This window comes from Mus musculus, chromosome 1 (genome assembly GCF_000001635.26).
Source record: "Mus musculus strain C57BL/6J chromosome 1, GRCm38.p6 C57BL/6J".
Lineage (NCBI taxonomy): Eukaryota > Metazoa > Chordata > Mammalia > Rodentia > Muridae > Mus > Mus musculus.
This window is the reverse complement of record NC_000067.6, coordinates 139,695,401-139,709,101: the sequence shown is the minus strand read 5'-3', so window position 1 is coordinate 139,709,101 and position 13,701 is coordinate 139,695,401. Positions and strand designations below refer to the sequence as shown.

At 33.0% G+C, this 13,701-nt stretch overlaps 1 protein-coding gene across 3 annotated transcripts in view; it reads left to right on the top strand.

Moving 5' to 3' along the window:
- Gm4788 (predicted gene 4788) overlaps window positions 1-11,183 on the top strand; it is an 83,321-nt gene extending 72,138 nt beyond the window's left edge. For all 3 annotated transcript variants that reach the window (NM_001160303.1, NM_001160304.1, NM_001029977.3), the window contains 2 exons: window positions 7,121-7,303; window positions 10,811-11,183. In NM_001160303.1, the coding sequence (NP_001153775.1) occupies window positions 7,121-7,303; window positions 10,811-11,007 (380 nt within the window). In that variant the 3' untranslated portion in view covers window positions 11,008-11,183. The remainder of the gene's footprint in view (window positions 1-7,120; window positions 7,304-10,810) is intronic.
- The last annotated feature ends 2,518 nt before the right edge of the window (window positions 11,184-13,701 follow it).

Genomic DNA, 13,701 nt, shown 5'->3' with positions numbered 1-13,701 from the left:
AGAGTGTTCCTCTTTCCCTACATTCATGTCAAAATGTGCTGTCACTTGAGTTTTTGACCTTAGCCATTCTGATTGGTGTAAGGGAGAATCTCAGGGTCACATTGATTTCAATTTTCCTGATGACTGAGGAATTTGAACATTTCTTTAAGTGCTTCTCAGTCAATCAAGATTCCTCCTATGATTTTTTTTCTATTGTTGAGTTCTATATCCCATTTGATGGTGTTGTTTGGTTTCTTTGTGGTTAGCTTCTTGAGTTCTTTATATATTTTGAATATTAGTCCTCTACCGAATGTATGGTTAGTAAAGATTTTTTCCCAATCTGTAGGTTGCAGATTTTTCTTATTGTCTATATCCTTTGCCATATAGAATCTTTTCAGTTTCATGGTGTCCCATTTATCAATTCTTAATCATATGACCTTAGCCACTGTAGTTCTATTTAGGAAACTTCCCCCTGTCCTAATGAGTACAAGGCCCGTTTCAAATTTCTTTTCTGTTTGGTTCACTACATCTGGTTTTATGTTTAGGGCCTTCATCCACTTGGACTTGATCTATGTGAAAGATGACAAACATGGATCTATTTACATTTTTCTACATACTGACTATGAGAACAGAACCATTTATTGAAGTTACTTTCTGTTTTCCAATTTTTTTTTCTTCTTTGTCAAATAAGTAAGTGATTTTATTTCTGGGTCTTCAATTCTATTCCACTGATCAGTGTGTCAGTCTCTGTACCATGCAGTTTTTATCATTATTGCTGGGTAGTAGAGCTGGAGGTCAGAAGAGGTGATTCCCCCATAAGTTCTTTTATTGTTAAGAATTGTTTTCACTATTCTGCTTTTTGTTTGTTTATTTTTTGTTTTTCCGGGTAAATTTGAGAATTGTTCTTTCCATGTCTCTGAAGACATGTGTTGGACTTTTGATGGGGATTGCATTGTATCTGTAGATTGCTTTTGGTAGGATGGCCATTTCTACTATGTTAATCCTGATGATCCATGAACTTGGGAGATCTCTCCATTTTCTGAGGTCTTCTTCAATTTCTTTCTTCAGAGACTTAAAGTTCTTGTCATACAGATAATTCACTTGTTTGGTTAGAGTTGCCCTAAGATGCCCCAAGAGAATTTACATTATCTGTGACTCTTGCGCAGGGTGTAGTTTCTTTTCTTTTCTTTTCTTTTCTTTCTTTCTTCCTTTCTTTCTTTCTTTTTTTTTTTTTTAAAGACAGGATTTTACTGGCTGTCCTGGAATTCACTCTGTAGACCAGGCTAGCCTCGAACTTAGAAATCCACCTGCCTCTGCCTCCTAAGTGATGAGATTAAAGGCATGTATCACTACTGCCCAATGTTTCCCTAATTTCTTTCTCAGTACATTTATCATTTGTATAAAGGTCAGATACTGATTTATTTGAGCTAATTTTATATCCAACCACTTTGCTGAAGTGGTTTATCACCTATAGAAGTTCTCTGGTAAGTTTTTTTGGGTTACTTATGTTTACTATCATCTGCAAATAGAGATACCCTGAAGTCTTCCTTGCCAATTTGTATTCCCTTGATCTCCTTTTGTTGTGTTATTGCTCTAGCTAGAACTCTGAGTACAATATTGAAGAGATATAGGAAGAGTTGGCATCCTTATCTTGTCTCTTATTTTAGTAGAATTGCTTCAAGTATCTCTCTATCTAGTTTGATATTATCTGTGGGTTTGTTGTATATTGCTTTTGTTCTGTTTAGGTATGAGCCTTGAATTCCTGATCAATCCAATACTTTTAACATGAAGGGGTGTTGTATTTTGTCAAATGCTTTTTTCTTCATCTAATGAGATAACCATGTGATTTTTTTTCATGGAGTTTGTTTATATGGTGGATTATTGTATATTGAACCAAACTTGCATCCCTGGGATGATGTCTACTTGATCATGGTAAATGATGGCTTTAATGTATTCTTGGACTCAGTTTGCTAGAATTTTATTGAGTATCTTTGCTTTGACATTTATTGTGAAATTGGTCTGATGTTCTCTTTTTTTTCTTGGATTCTTACGTAGTTTAGGTATCAGAGTAATTGTACCTTCATAGAGTGAATTAGGTAGTGTTCTTACTGTTTCTATTTTATGGAATAATTTGAAGAATGTTGGTGTTAGCTCTTCTTTGAAGGTCTAGTATAATTCTGCACTAAAGCCATTTGACCTGGGCTCTTTTTTGTTGGGAGATTTTTAATGAAATTTTTTCTGTTTCCTTATGGGATATGTGTCTGTTTAGTTTATCAGCTCTTAATTTAACGTTGGTACAGAGTATCTGTCTAGAAAATCCTTTGTTTCATCTTGATTTTCCAGTTTTGTTAAGAATAGGCTTTTGTAGTAGGATCTGATAACCTTTTGTATTTCCTAAATTTCTCTTGTTCTGCCTCCCTTTTCCTGTCCGATTTTGTTGATTTAGGCACTGCCTCTGGGTACTTTTGTTAGTTTGGCTAGGGGTTTATCTATCTTGTTGATACTCCCAAAGAACTAGTGAACTAACTAGCTTTTGGTTTTGCTGGTTCTTTTATACTTCTCTTTGTTTTAATTTGGTTGATTTCTGCCCAATTTGACTATTTCCTGCCCTGTACTCCTCTTGGATATGTTACCTTCTTTTTGTTCTAGAGCACTCAGGGATACTGTTAAGTTGCTAGTGTAGAATGTCTAGAATTTTTTACCAATACTTTTAGTTTTATGAATTTTCCTTTTAGCACTGCTTTCATTATTTCCCATAAGTTTTGGTATGCTGTATAATTCTTTTTATTGCATTCTAGGAAGTTTCAAATTTCTTTATTTTTTTCCTGGACAAGTTATCACTGAATAGAGAGTTGTTCAGTTTTCACATGTATGTAGGCTTTTTGTTATTTTTGGTGTTATTGGAGGCCAGCCTTAGGCCACAGTGATCTGATAAGATGCAAGGGATTATTTCAATCTTCTTCTACCGGTTGAGGCCTGTTTTGAAACCCATTATATAATCAATTTTGGAACAGGTATCATGAGGTGCTGAGAAGAGGGTATATTCTTTGATTTTAAGATGAAATGTTCTGTAGATACCTGTTAAATCCATTTGGTTTATCACCTCTATCAGTTTCACCATGCTTCTGTTTAGTTTCTGTTTCAATGACCTGTCCATTAGTGAGAGTGGGGTTTTGAAGTTTCCCACTATTATTGTGTGAGGTTCAATGTGTATAGTTTGGTTTTTTGTTTGTTTTTTGTTTTTGTTTTGTTTTTGTTTTTGTGAGCTTTAGTAAAGTTTCCTTTACAAATATTGGTGCCCTTGTATTTGGGGCATAGATGTTCAGAATTGACACTTTCTTCTGGTGGATTTTTCCTTTCATGAGCATGAACTATATTCCCTCAACTCACTTGATAACTTTTGGACTGAAAGTCTATTTTATTGGATATTTTGATGGCAATTCCTGCTTGTTTCTTGGGACCATTTCTTTAGAAGCCTTTTTTTCCATCCTTTTACTTGTGGTAGTATCTGTCTTTGTTTTGAGGTGTGTTTTTTGTATACAGCAAAATGTTAGATCCTGTTTACATATCCAGTTTGTTACCTTATGTCTTTTTATTGGAGAATTGAGTCCATTGATATTGAGGGATATTAAATCAGATGATTGTTAGTTCCTGTTATGTTTGTTGTAGGAGGAGGCATTATGTGGATGTGATTCTCTTTTTGTTTTTTGTGAGATTATTAATGACTTACTTTTTTGGTGAGGGTACCCTCTGTGTTTTGGAGTTTTCCTTTTAGACTTCTCTGCAGGATTGTATTGATTGATTGATTGATTGATTGATTGATTGATTGATTGATAGTGTTTGAATTTATTTTTGTCCTAGAATATTTTGGTTTCTTCATCTATGTTGATTGGGAGTTTTGCTGGGTATAGTTGCCTGTGCTGGTGTTTGTTTTCTCTTAGTGTCTGCATGACCTCTGTCCAGGCTCTTCTGGCATTTGGTGTCTCTGTTGAGAAGTCCTGGTGTGATTTTGTTCAGTCTGCCTTTGCATGTTACTTGACATTTTTCCCTCACAGCTTTTAATACTTTTCTTTGTTCTGTGCATTTAATGTTTTGAATATTATGTTATGAGAGGATTTTCTTTTCTGGTCCAATCTATTTGGTGTTCTATAGGCTTCTTGTACATTTCTGGCCATCTCTTTCTCAGAACTCATGGGAGGCCTTCATGCTGTGATGTTTACAGAAGAGCAGCAAAGCTGGTCAGGTATTTTTCTACTTTTTCACTTTGATTTGAAGGAGAGTTTCTCAAGAATTTAATGGAAGCATGAACTTTTAATTGCTTTCAAATATACAATCTGAGTATGTTATCTCTAATAGTTTCTTTTTTTAATGAAAATTTTATTAAGTAAAAGTTTAAATGAAAAGTTTCCATATGGGTTGACAGTGCTCTATTCCAAGAACTATAGACCATGTAACAATAAACCCAACATTAAGCATGAGAAACCAATTTTGAGATATTAGTCATGGTTGTCCAAGATTTTCTTGTCAGTATGTATAAATTACTCAGAATAGAATCTGAGTAATTTCTGTAGTTGAATAACCCACATACTTTAGCTACAGGGCCAAGAGAATCTTGAGCTGGTATTGATCTGAAAGATTCCTCCTTGAGAATTGGCTTTCATACCAGAATGTATCATGAAAACTTCCAAAAGAGGGAAGCAACCATCAGCGATACTCAATGATGACATCTATGAACAACAGAAATGATGGCTTGATAACTCTTATTTTTTGTTTTTTTTTATTAGATATTTTCTTTATGTACATTTCAAATGTTATCCCCTTTCCTCATGTCCCCTCCAAAAATACCCATACCCCTACCACAAGCCCCTGGCCCTACTCATTAACCCAAATAGCCTAAACAGTCCCATACACCTAAAAAAGTAGAAGCAGTCATTAATAGTCTCCAAACCAAAAATAATAATAATAATAAAAAATAAATAAAAAAATTAATAAAAGACCAGGACCATATGATTTAAGTGCAGAGTTCTATCAGAACTTCAAAGAAGACCTAATACCAATACTCTTCAAACTATTCCACAGAATAGAAACAGAAGGAATAATACCCAATTCATTCTATGAAGCCACAATTACTTTAATACCTAAATCACACAAAGACCCAACAAAGAAAAAGAACTGAAGACCAATTTCCATTATGAATATTGATGCAAAAATACTCAATAAAATTTTTGCAAACCGAATCCAAGAACACATCAAAATGATCATCCATCATGATCAATTATGCTTCATCCCAGCGATGCAAGGATGGTTCAATATATGGAAATCCATCAATGTAATCCACTATGTAAACAAACTTAAAGAAAAAAACCACATGATCATTTCATTAGATGCAGAGATAGCATTTGAAGAGTCTAGGAAATGTCATGAATCAAGGCCCATACCTAAACATAGTAAAAGCAATATACAGCAAACCAGTAGCCCACATCAATCCCAAGTTCAGATCTGCTCCATTTTTATCTCTGCATTTCCTTTAGATAGGAACAATTCTTGCTCAAACATTTTTAAGATGAGTGGGTGATCCCATCCCTCAACTGGGGTCCATGCCTATGTATTGGTGGTCTATTTAGGTTCAACCTCCTCATTGTTGGATATTTTGGCTAAGTGTATCCCCATTGAATCTCCAGAGCCTCTTATATCCTTGCTGACTTGCACTTTCTTGAGATTCCCCAGTCCTCCAAACAACAGTGGTGCACATTTCTATTAATTCTCCTGACCCTCTAGGATTCTGTCCTGTCTCCCCCATATCTGATCCTGCCCTACTTTTTTTCCCTCTTCCTCCCTTCTCCCATTCATGTTCCTCTCTCCCTCTGCCTCCTATGGTTATGTTTTTTATCACTATTCTTAAATGCTATGTTACACTTGAAACACAAACCTAATTTTATGAGTACAAAGATCATCTACTATATATCCCTAATTTTACAGTTAAATTTTGCCTATTGTTAATTTTTATTTACTTATGCAATGAATTCTGGTCGTTATTCTCTAGGAAAAACTCTGCTGGAGATAAATCCCCTTTATCTTATTTTATTGGACAATGTCTTCATTGATGTCTTTATTCAAAAGGCTACGACCACAGGATATGGAACTTAAGGCTGACACTCATTTTTTTTTTAACTTCCTATGGTGTGGCCATAGATAGGGGTAACTTTTTTGGAATCTTGGTAAAGTGTGGTTGATGATGACATTCTATTGATTTTTTTTCCAAGATGTTTTCTTTAAGCATTTCCAGTAGATGGATTTCCAGGAGCTTCATGGGACTTGTCCTATTTAAGTTTACTCAGTTCTTGAATATGACCATTCATGCCTTACGACCTATTGTTTTCATTTTCTTTTACACTAAAAGATTAATTTTGTTTGAATCTTGAATGTTTTGTTTTTATCTTAAAAATGTTGGCATTTGGTTTAGTTTCATTATGCTCCTATTCAGATCTTACTGAATGGAATTAGTGGTTTTGATTTCAGACTTCTCCTATGTCCTCACAAGGGCACTCAGTAGTCAAAAACAAAAACATATAGCAAAGTATTATGCAGTTAGATGAGCTCTGAATTTTTGCTAGAATTTTCAATGTCTCATCTCTTCATGTAATGTTTACTAAAAATACTAGGTCCAAGCATTTCAGATATACTTAGCAAAAGTATAATATATAGATGTCTATGCTTATTTTGACCCTACCAAAAACCCAGAAACCCTCATTTGCCTTCTGTAGCATTATAAACTTTAAAATCTTATTTACAAATGTATTTCTAGAAAAATGATAAAGAGTGGGAATATATAGGGTCATATACTATCAAGTTTCTTTTAAAAGTTGCCTATCTACATTGGCATCTGTGTGTTCAGAAGCTGTTAAGGTATTTACTAGTACTTGAAGGCTTCAGAGCAGACATGTTTGCTGTAGTTAAGCAAGGGCTTTAGATGAAAAGGAAGGAAGAACTTGCAACTCTGTTTATATGATTAATATTTCTTCAAGTAATCATTTATTTTGCTAGAAAACACTAAAGTCTTATTTAATATTATATTATTTTTGGTTCTGCTTATGTCTGTAATTTGACTTGATTCTCAAACCTTCAAACGATTTCTTCTTAGACTCAAGAGGGAAATGTGGGCCTCCTCCACCTATTGACAATGGAGACATCACCTCCTTGTCATTACCAGAATATGAACCATTCTCATCAGTTGACTATCAGTGCCAGAAGTATTATCTCCTTAAGGGAAAGAAGACAATAACATGTAGAAATGGAAAGTGGTCTGAGCCACCAACCTGCTTACGTAAGTACCTTATTCTCGTAGATTATAGGGGATTTTGTTTTATATTATGGATATTTTTCTGTTAATAATAGAACATTCACAAAATACATGTACTGTTTTGTTTGTTCTCCAGTACTAAACATTAGCATGTAATAAAAACAAAATTATTAGATAAATTTTATAAAACCCACCTGTCAACTAAAATTGTGCATGTTACTCTTTTTTTTTTTTTTTTGGAAACAAAAATTTATTTCTTAATTTTATTAGCATGCAATTAGTCAAATTTCTAGTTTCATAAATGTTATAAATTCTCTATGGAGAATAACCTTATTCTTTTTGAACCAAACATTTTCATATAACAGATTGAATATATTTACATAATTTGTATATTTTATATACATTATCTATTTTATATATTATGTGCATCATATACACATATATCATATATAATTAGTTGTATATATATTTTATACACATATAACTATACAATATATTGTATATATAATATGCATATCATTTAAATCTATATATAACCTGAAATATAGTCATAGAAGATAACAAATACATAATTTTAATTTTAAAATATCAGTATAATAGACTCTTGATACTGTGGTACATATCTGTATTCTTAGTTACTTGAAAGACTGAGGCAGAAAGTTTGTTTCAGTCCAGTTTGAAATGAACCTCAGGAACATAGTAAGACTCCATCTTAAGAAAATCGCTATAATGTCCTTTTCTATAATTAAAAAAAGAGGAATATTTATGATAAAATAAGATGAATTTCTCTATGTAGAGACTTAGTTTATCTATATGTCTTAGCTTGTTTTCTATTGCCATGATAAACACTGTGGCCAACAGCAATATGGGGGGAAAAGTGTTGATTGCCTTAAACTTCCACACCACAGTCCATCATTGAGGAAAAGTAGAATGGAAACTCAAGCAGGGCAAGAGCCTGGAAGCTGGAACTGAGCAGAGACTACAGAGGAATGCTGCTTCCTAGCTTGGTCTCCATACTCATCAGTTATCTTTATTATACCTCCTAGGACATGCATACCCAGAGAGTGACACAGCTGACAGTAGGCTGTATCCTCCCACATCAATCATTAATCGGGAAAATGCACCACAGACTATAGACTACTTTGATAGAGAGGCTTTTTCTCAGTTGAGGTTCCCTCTTCCCAGATGACTAGTTTCTATCAAGTTAACAACAAAAGAAAAATAACCAGCACATATGGGAAAGAAGATGTTTTTTTCTGACATATAGTGAACATATCTGAATTTAAAAGACACAATAAGATGTGAAGACATTCAGTATAATATGCATAAAGAAACAGAAGAGATGGTGAGTCACAATGACTATTAGGAGCAATACTGACAGAACAGACTCATTTGATATGTCATCCTAGTTATAAGGTACTGGTGGTTGACATTTACACTTCTTAATTGTGGTTGTTAGTGATAAACTTGTTTCCACATAGGAGAGTGTAGGAAGAGGGAAGCATATAATTTTATAAAAACCTAGCAATTTCTGTCTTGGCCAGGTGATCAAAGTTATTATCAATATGTAATTTTTATGTCATATATCCTTGATAAGATAGAATGAGGACAATTCTCTATGCGCTCTTCCCTCAAACCTATAATCCTACCCTAGCCATACAAAAGTTAGAAAACCACAAATTTAAAGATATTTTAAAAAGTATCTGACTAATGCCCTCCAACCTTGTCACATGATGATTGTTATTAGGGTAGACTAATTCTATTCTGAAACATAAAACAGTACATTAGAAAAAGTCCAAGGACATATTAATAAAATAGGGAGTTCAATAAATAAAATAGGATAATAAATAAGAAATAGGCATACTTCTTTTAACAAGGCTATACCAACTCCAACAAGGCCAATAGCTCCTAGTCCTTTTTGAGTATCACCAATCCCCAATGAATAAGCAATATGTGACCCTATAGAAGCTATTCTTTTTCAAATCACAACTATCTACATCCTGCATTTATTAAACTCATACAACATCCCCTGCCCTTAGATAAAGACAAGTAACTTCTATTAGTCACTGTCATGCATTCTAGAGATAGTTGAGTCTTTCATTTCATTCTCTAAGAAAGAACACAAAGTAGCTGTATTCCTGTGTTTGGTTTATTTCACTTAGCATCCTCCAATGCCTTTTTCTAACTAAAATAATAAAATATATTTTTAATGCCTGAACAAAATTTCACACTTAAGTATACCATGTTGTCTTTATAAATTCATCAAATTGGTATTAGTTTAGAAAGTTTTTGCATCTTATCTACAGTCATGTAGCAGTTTCCAATAATCATACACATGCAATTTTAGAAGGTTCATTTTATTTCTTTTGAGTGTATAGCAAAAAAAGCATATAGCAATGATATATGTAAAATCTATTTTTAAATTTTAAGAAATCTCAGTTGTCATCTATAGTAACTTCTCCTAGTCACATTCCCATCAAGAGCTTATGAGTTTTTCACCACACATTCATTAGCGTTTGTAATTTTAAGGGCTCCTTTCCCTAATGCTGTTTAACTGAGTGACAAAATATTTTTATTATGGCTTTGATTAAAAAAAAACGACAGCAAATGATATTAAGGTTTTTTTTCCCCCCACTCGGGGTTTTTTTTTTTTTTTTTTGAGAAGTATCATTTATACAATTTTGGTTGGCTTATTTTTCTTTTAAAATGCATTTTACCACAGACTAATGACAGTTCATTTAAAAGTTATCAACAAACTAAAATCCTGATCAATTATTTAAGTATAATATAAGACTGAAAAGCCTTTTCAAAAAGATATTGTCGATTTAGAGGAAGTAGCGTAATAACTTCCAACCAGGACCAAATCAATCAAATCAAATCAAATGAAACCAAACTCAATCCAACCCAAACCAAAACAATTAATTTTCACTTTTTCATATTTTCTTGGCATAAGATACCCCTAAAAAGATATGTAATTATCTAGAGACAAACAATAGACAACGATTTACTCTGATTCACCTAGCTTCCTATTTCTTAGTTGTATTGATTATGCTCTATGTTATCCACAAGTACCTCATTGTGATGAAATCCAAGGGTCAAGGTTTGCTTTTTGCCTTACAATTTGGAATCCCTTCCACACATTCAGTGTCCAAAACCAATGAACTGTTTCCCTGTTGTGTTTCCTTGTACTTTCAGTGGTTTGTTCTTACATCTCTGTCATTGACCAACTTTCAGTTGACTTTGCCAAGAATGACAGACAGTATGAAATTTTAATTATCTCCCAATTATCCTTATATCATTTACTGTATATGATATCAGTTCTCTAACACAATTTTTTTTGGAACGTCTATTGAGATAAGTTAACTGCAGATACAAAGATTAGTTTTCAAATCAAAAATTAATTTTTGAGGTTACTGATAATGACATTACATTTATAGATAATTTTCAGAAATAAATGGAATTGGTCTATAGATATGGGTAATTTCTGTTGTTTATGTATTACTTAATGAAATTTGGTAATTTTTCCTTCAGATGCATGTATAATACCAGAAAACATTATGGAAGCACGCAAAATAATTCTTAAATGGAGACACACTAAAAATATTTATTCCCATTCAGGGGAGGATATTGAATTTGAATGTAAATATGGATATCATAAAGCAAGAGGATCACCGCCATTTCGTACAAAGTGCATTAGTGGCACCATCAATTATCCCATTTGTGAATAAAATTGTAATACATTTATTAATTGATTTTATTGTTTAGAAATGCACAAGCATGTCACTAATATACTTTCAATTTGCATTTGAAATATTGTTTAACTCATGTCTTCTCATAAATATAAACATTTTTTTATATAGTGATTAATTTTTAACTTTAAAGATGATTGCCAAAATGCAAATGCAGTACATTCAAAACTCCTAATCCAAACCATTATATGTCCAAGGACAAACTCAAACAAGAAAATTTGATGTATGTTTTTCAGCATTGTTTTTCTATTCAGAACTTCCTCAGATTTTCCTAGATATCTTTTGATGTAATGTTTTGATTTATAGTGAATGAAAGATATATTGAATCATTCTTCAAATTAATATGATTTCCCAAAGCATGTAACAACCAAACTATCATATATTATATCACTAATGCATATAATTAATCACTATATAATACTTTCAAATAAAAGAATCTCTAAGAAACTTCTTGCATATGAAATTCTAATATTTGGTACATTGAAATAATAAAAGATTCAAGCAATTTTACAAAGGGATTAAGATTTTCACAAGGTGTATGATTCTATAACTGTAATAATATTGACCTAAAAACTATAAATATTTGGTATCACTTACAAACAGGCAATGAGCATTGTCTTAGGCAGGAATTAATTGCTGTAAAGAGACATATTAGCCAAGGCAACTCGTATGAGGAATAACATTTAATTGGGTTTGGCTTAAAAGTTAATATATTTATCCGTTATCATCATGGTGGAAAGTATGACAGTGTCCAGGCAAACATGATGTTGACGAAAAGGCTGAGATATCTACATATTAATTCACAAGCAGAAGAAGACAATATGTCACACTGAGTATAGTGTTAGCATAGAAAACCTCAAAACCTGTCTCCACAGTGACACACTTCATCCAACAAGCCCACACTTACTTTAACAAAGCTACACCTCCTAATAGTATCATGTCCGATAGACAATAATTCAAGCACATTAGTCTTTGGGTACAACAGCTATTGAAACTACCACATACACCTACATACTCTGAAACCAAATTAATAAAGTAAAAATATAATAAATATAAATTATTTCGTAAAAACTATAGTTATCTATAGAATTAGTATTATAAAGTGTTTCTAGTCATTATCTTTAAAGAGAGTGTTATTTACAGAGGTTAGTCTTATACATCTTTTGATATTGAAAATGTAACATTTATTCAGCTAATGTGTCATTAATTTTTCTATTATATATATATATAAACATTTGTTCATGTACATATATACACATATATATTATATAAGCAATATATTGTTTATATATATGCATTATATATACATATTATACACACATATATTATATATACATATAATATATATAATATATTATATACGTATATACATTGTATAAGTATTCTCTGCATGTGAGACATAATCTTTTTTACATCCCTTATAGAGTTGCAATCCAATTTTCCCATGTAATGTTGGATCTATCACCTCTTTTAAAACCGTTATTTCTTTCTTATCCTTTTTGTTAAAGAATATTAGATTCCCAAAGTCGCCAGATGGGGGTCTTACCTTTTATGTCAATAGAATGTTTGTTGTGGCTCCTTGCAGGAACATTCTCTATTCTGAAAAAAAAAAAAACTTCTGGTGTAGCCAAGCTTTAGGTCTTAGGAAAAGGAAGCAATTCTTTTCCTAGTGTATCACTAGGGGTTATAGTAGGTTTCTGTTTCCTAACCCCTGATCCTTGACCAATGGATCCTGGCTACAGGAGAGATCATACTGTATAGTGTGCAAATATTCAAAACATATTCTACTCTCTTGAGAATGGTGCAACAGCTCTTCCAGCTGCTGCCATGTAATTTCACACTATAGCTGTATCTGCAAAGGCCTTTTTAATCTCTCCATCAGACTAGTTGCTGCAAAATAATGGGCAACATTATAAGATCAGTGGATTCTATGATCATGGGTCTTGGTCAAATGCAAAACTGTGTGCAATAACACGATGGTGATTGAGGCATTATTTAAGTCCACAGATAGTCATTTTGCCAGAGGCATTGTTTGCAGGAGAGTCAAATCTATAACTAGAACATGTAACCATTCCAGAAAAATAAAAAGGTGTACTTTTCACAGAAGGAGTGGTCCAATATTAGGCAATTTGTCACCAGGTTGCAGGCTAGTCTCCAAGAGAATGGTGCCACATTAGGAGCTCAGTATTGGTCTGTGCTATAGGCAGATTTGACCCTGACTTGGTGAGTAGAATTTCATGTTGTCAACTCCAGGTATATACCTCATCACTTCACCATCTTCACATTGTTCAAGGGCATATTGGACATTTACCAGGATGTCTGTGAAAAGAAGTTGACTATTCACAGAATGAGGCATTTGGGCTACTTGCTTATTGAAATCTTCCTCAGCAAAAGTCACTTATTGATGAACATTTCCATGGTAATCAAGTTTCTACACACCTTCTACGAATGTGGAAAGACCTATCCACATAGATCTTTTTACCCTAAGGTCCTTATCATCATTTTTCCAATTATGATCTTCCTTAAGCCCTATCCAACCAACAAATTAGCTATAGCCCATAAATCAGTGAACAAGTCTACATCTGATAATTCCTCATTTCAAACATAATATATGACCACATATACTGTCTGAACTTCTGCCTGTGGTGCAGAATTCTCTTAACCCATGGCTTT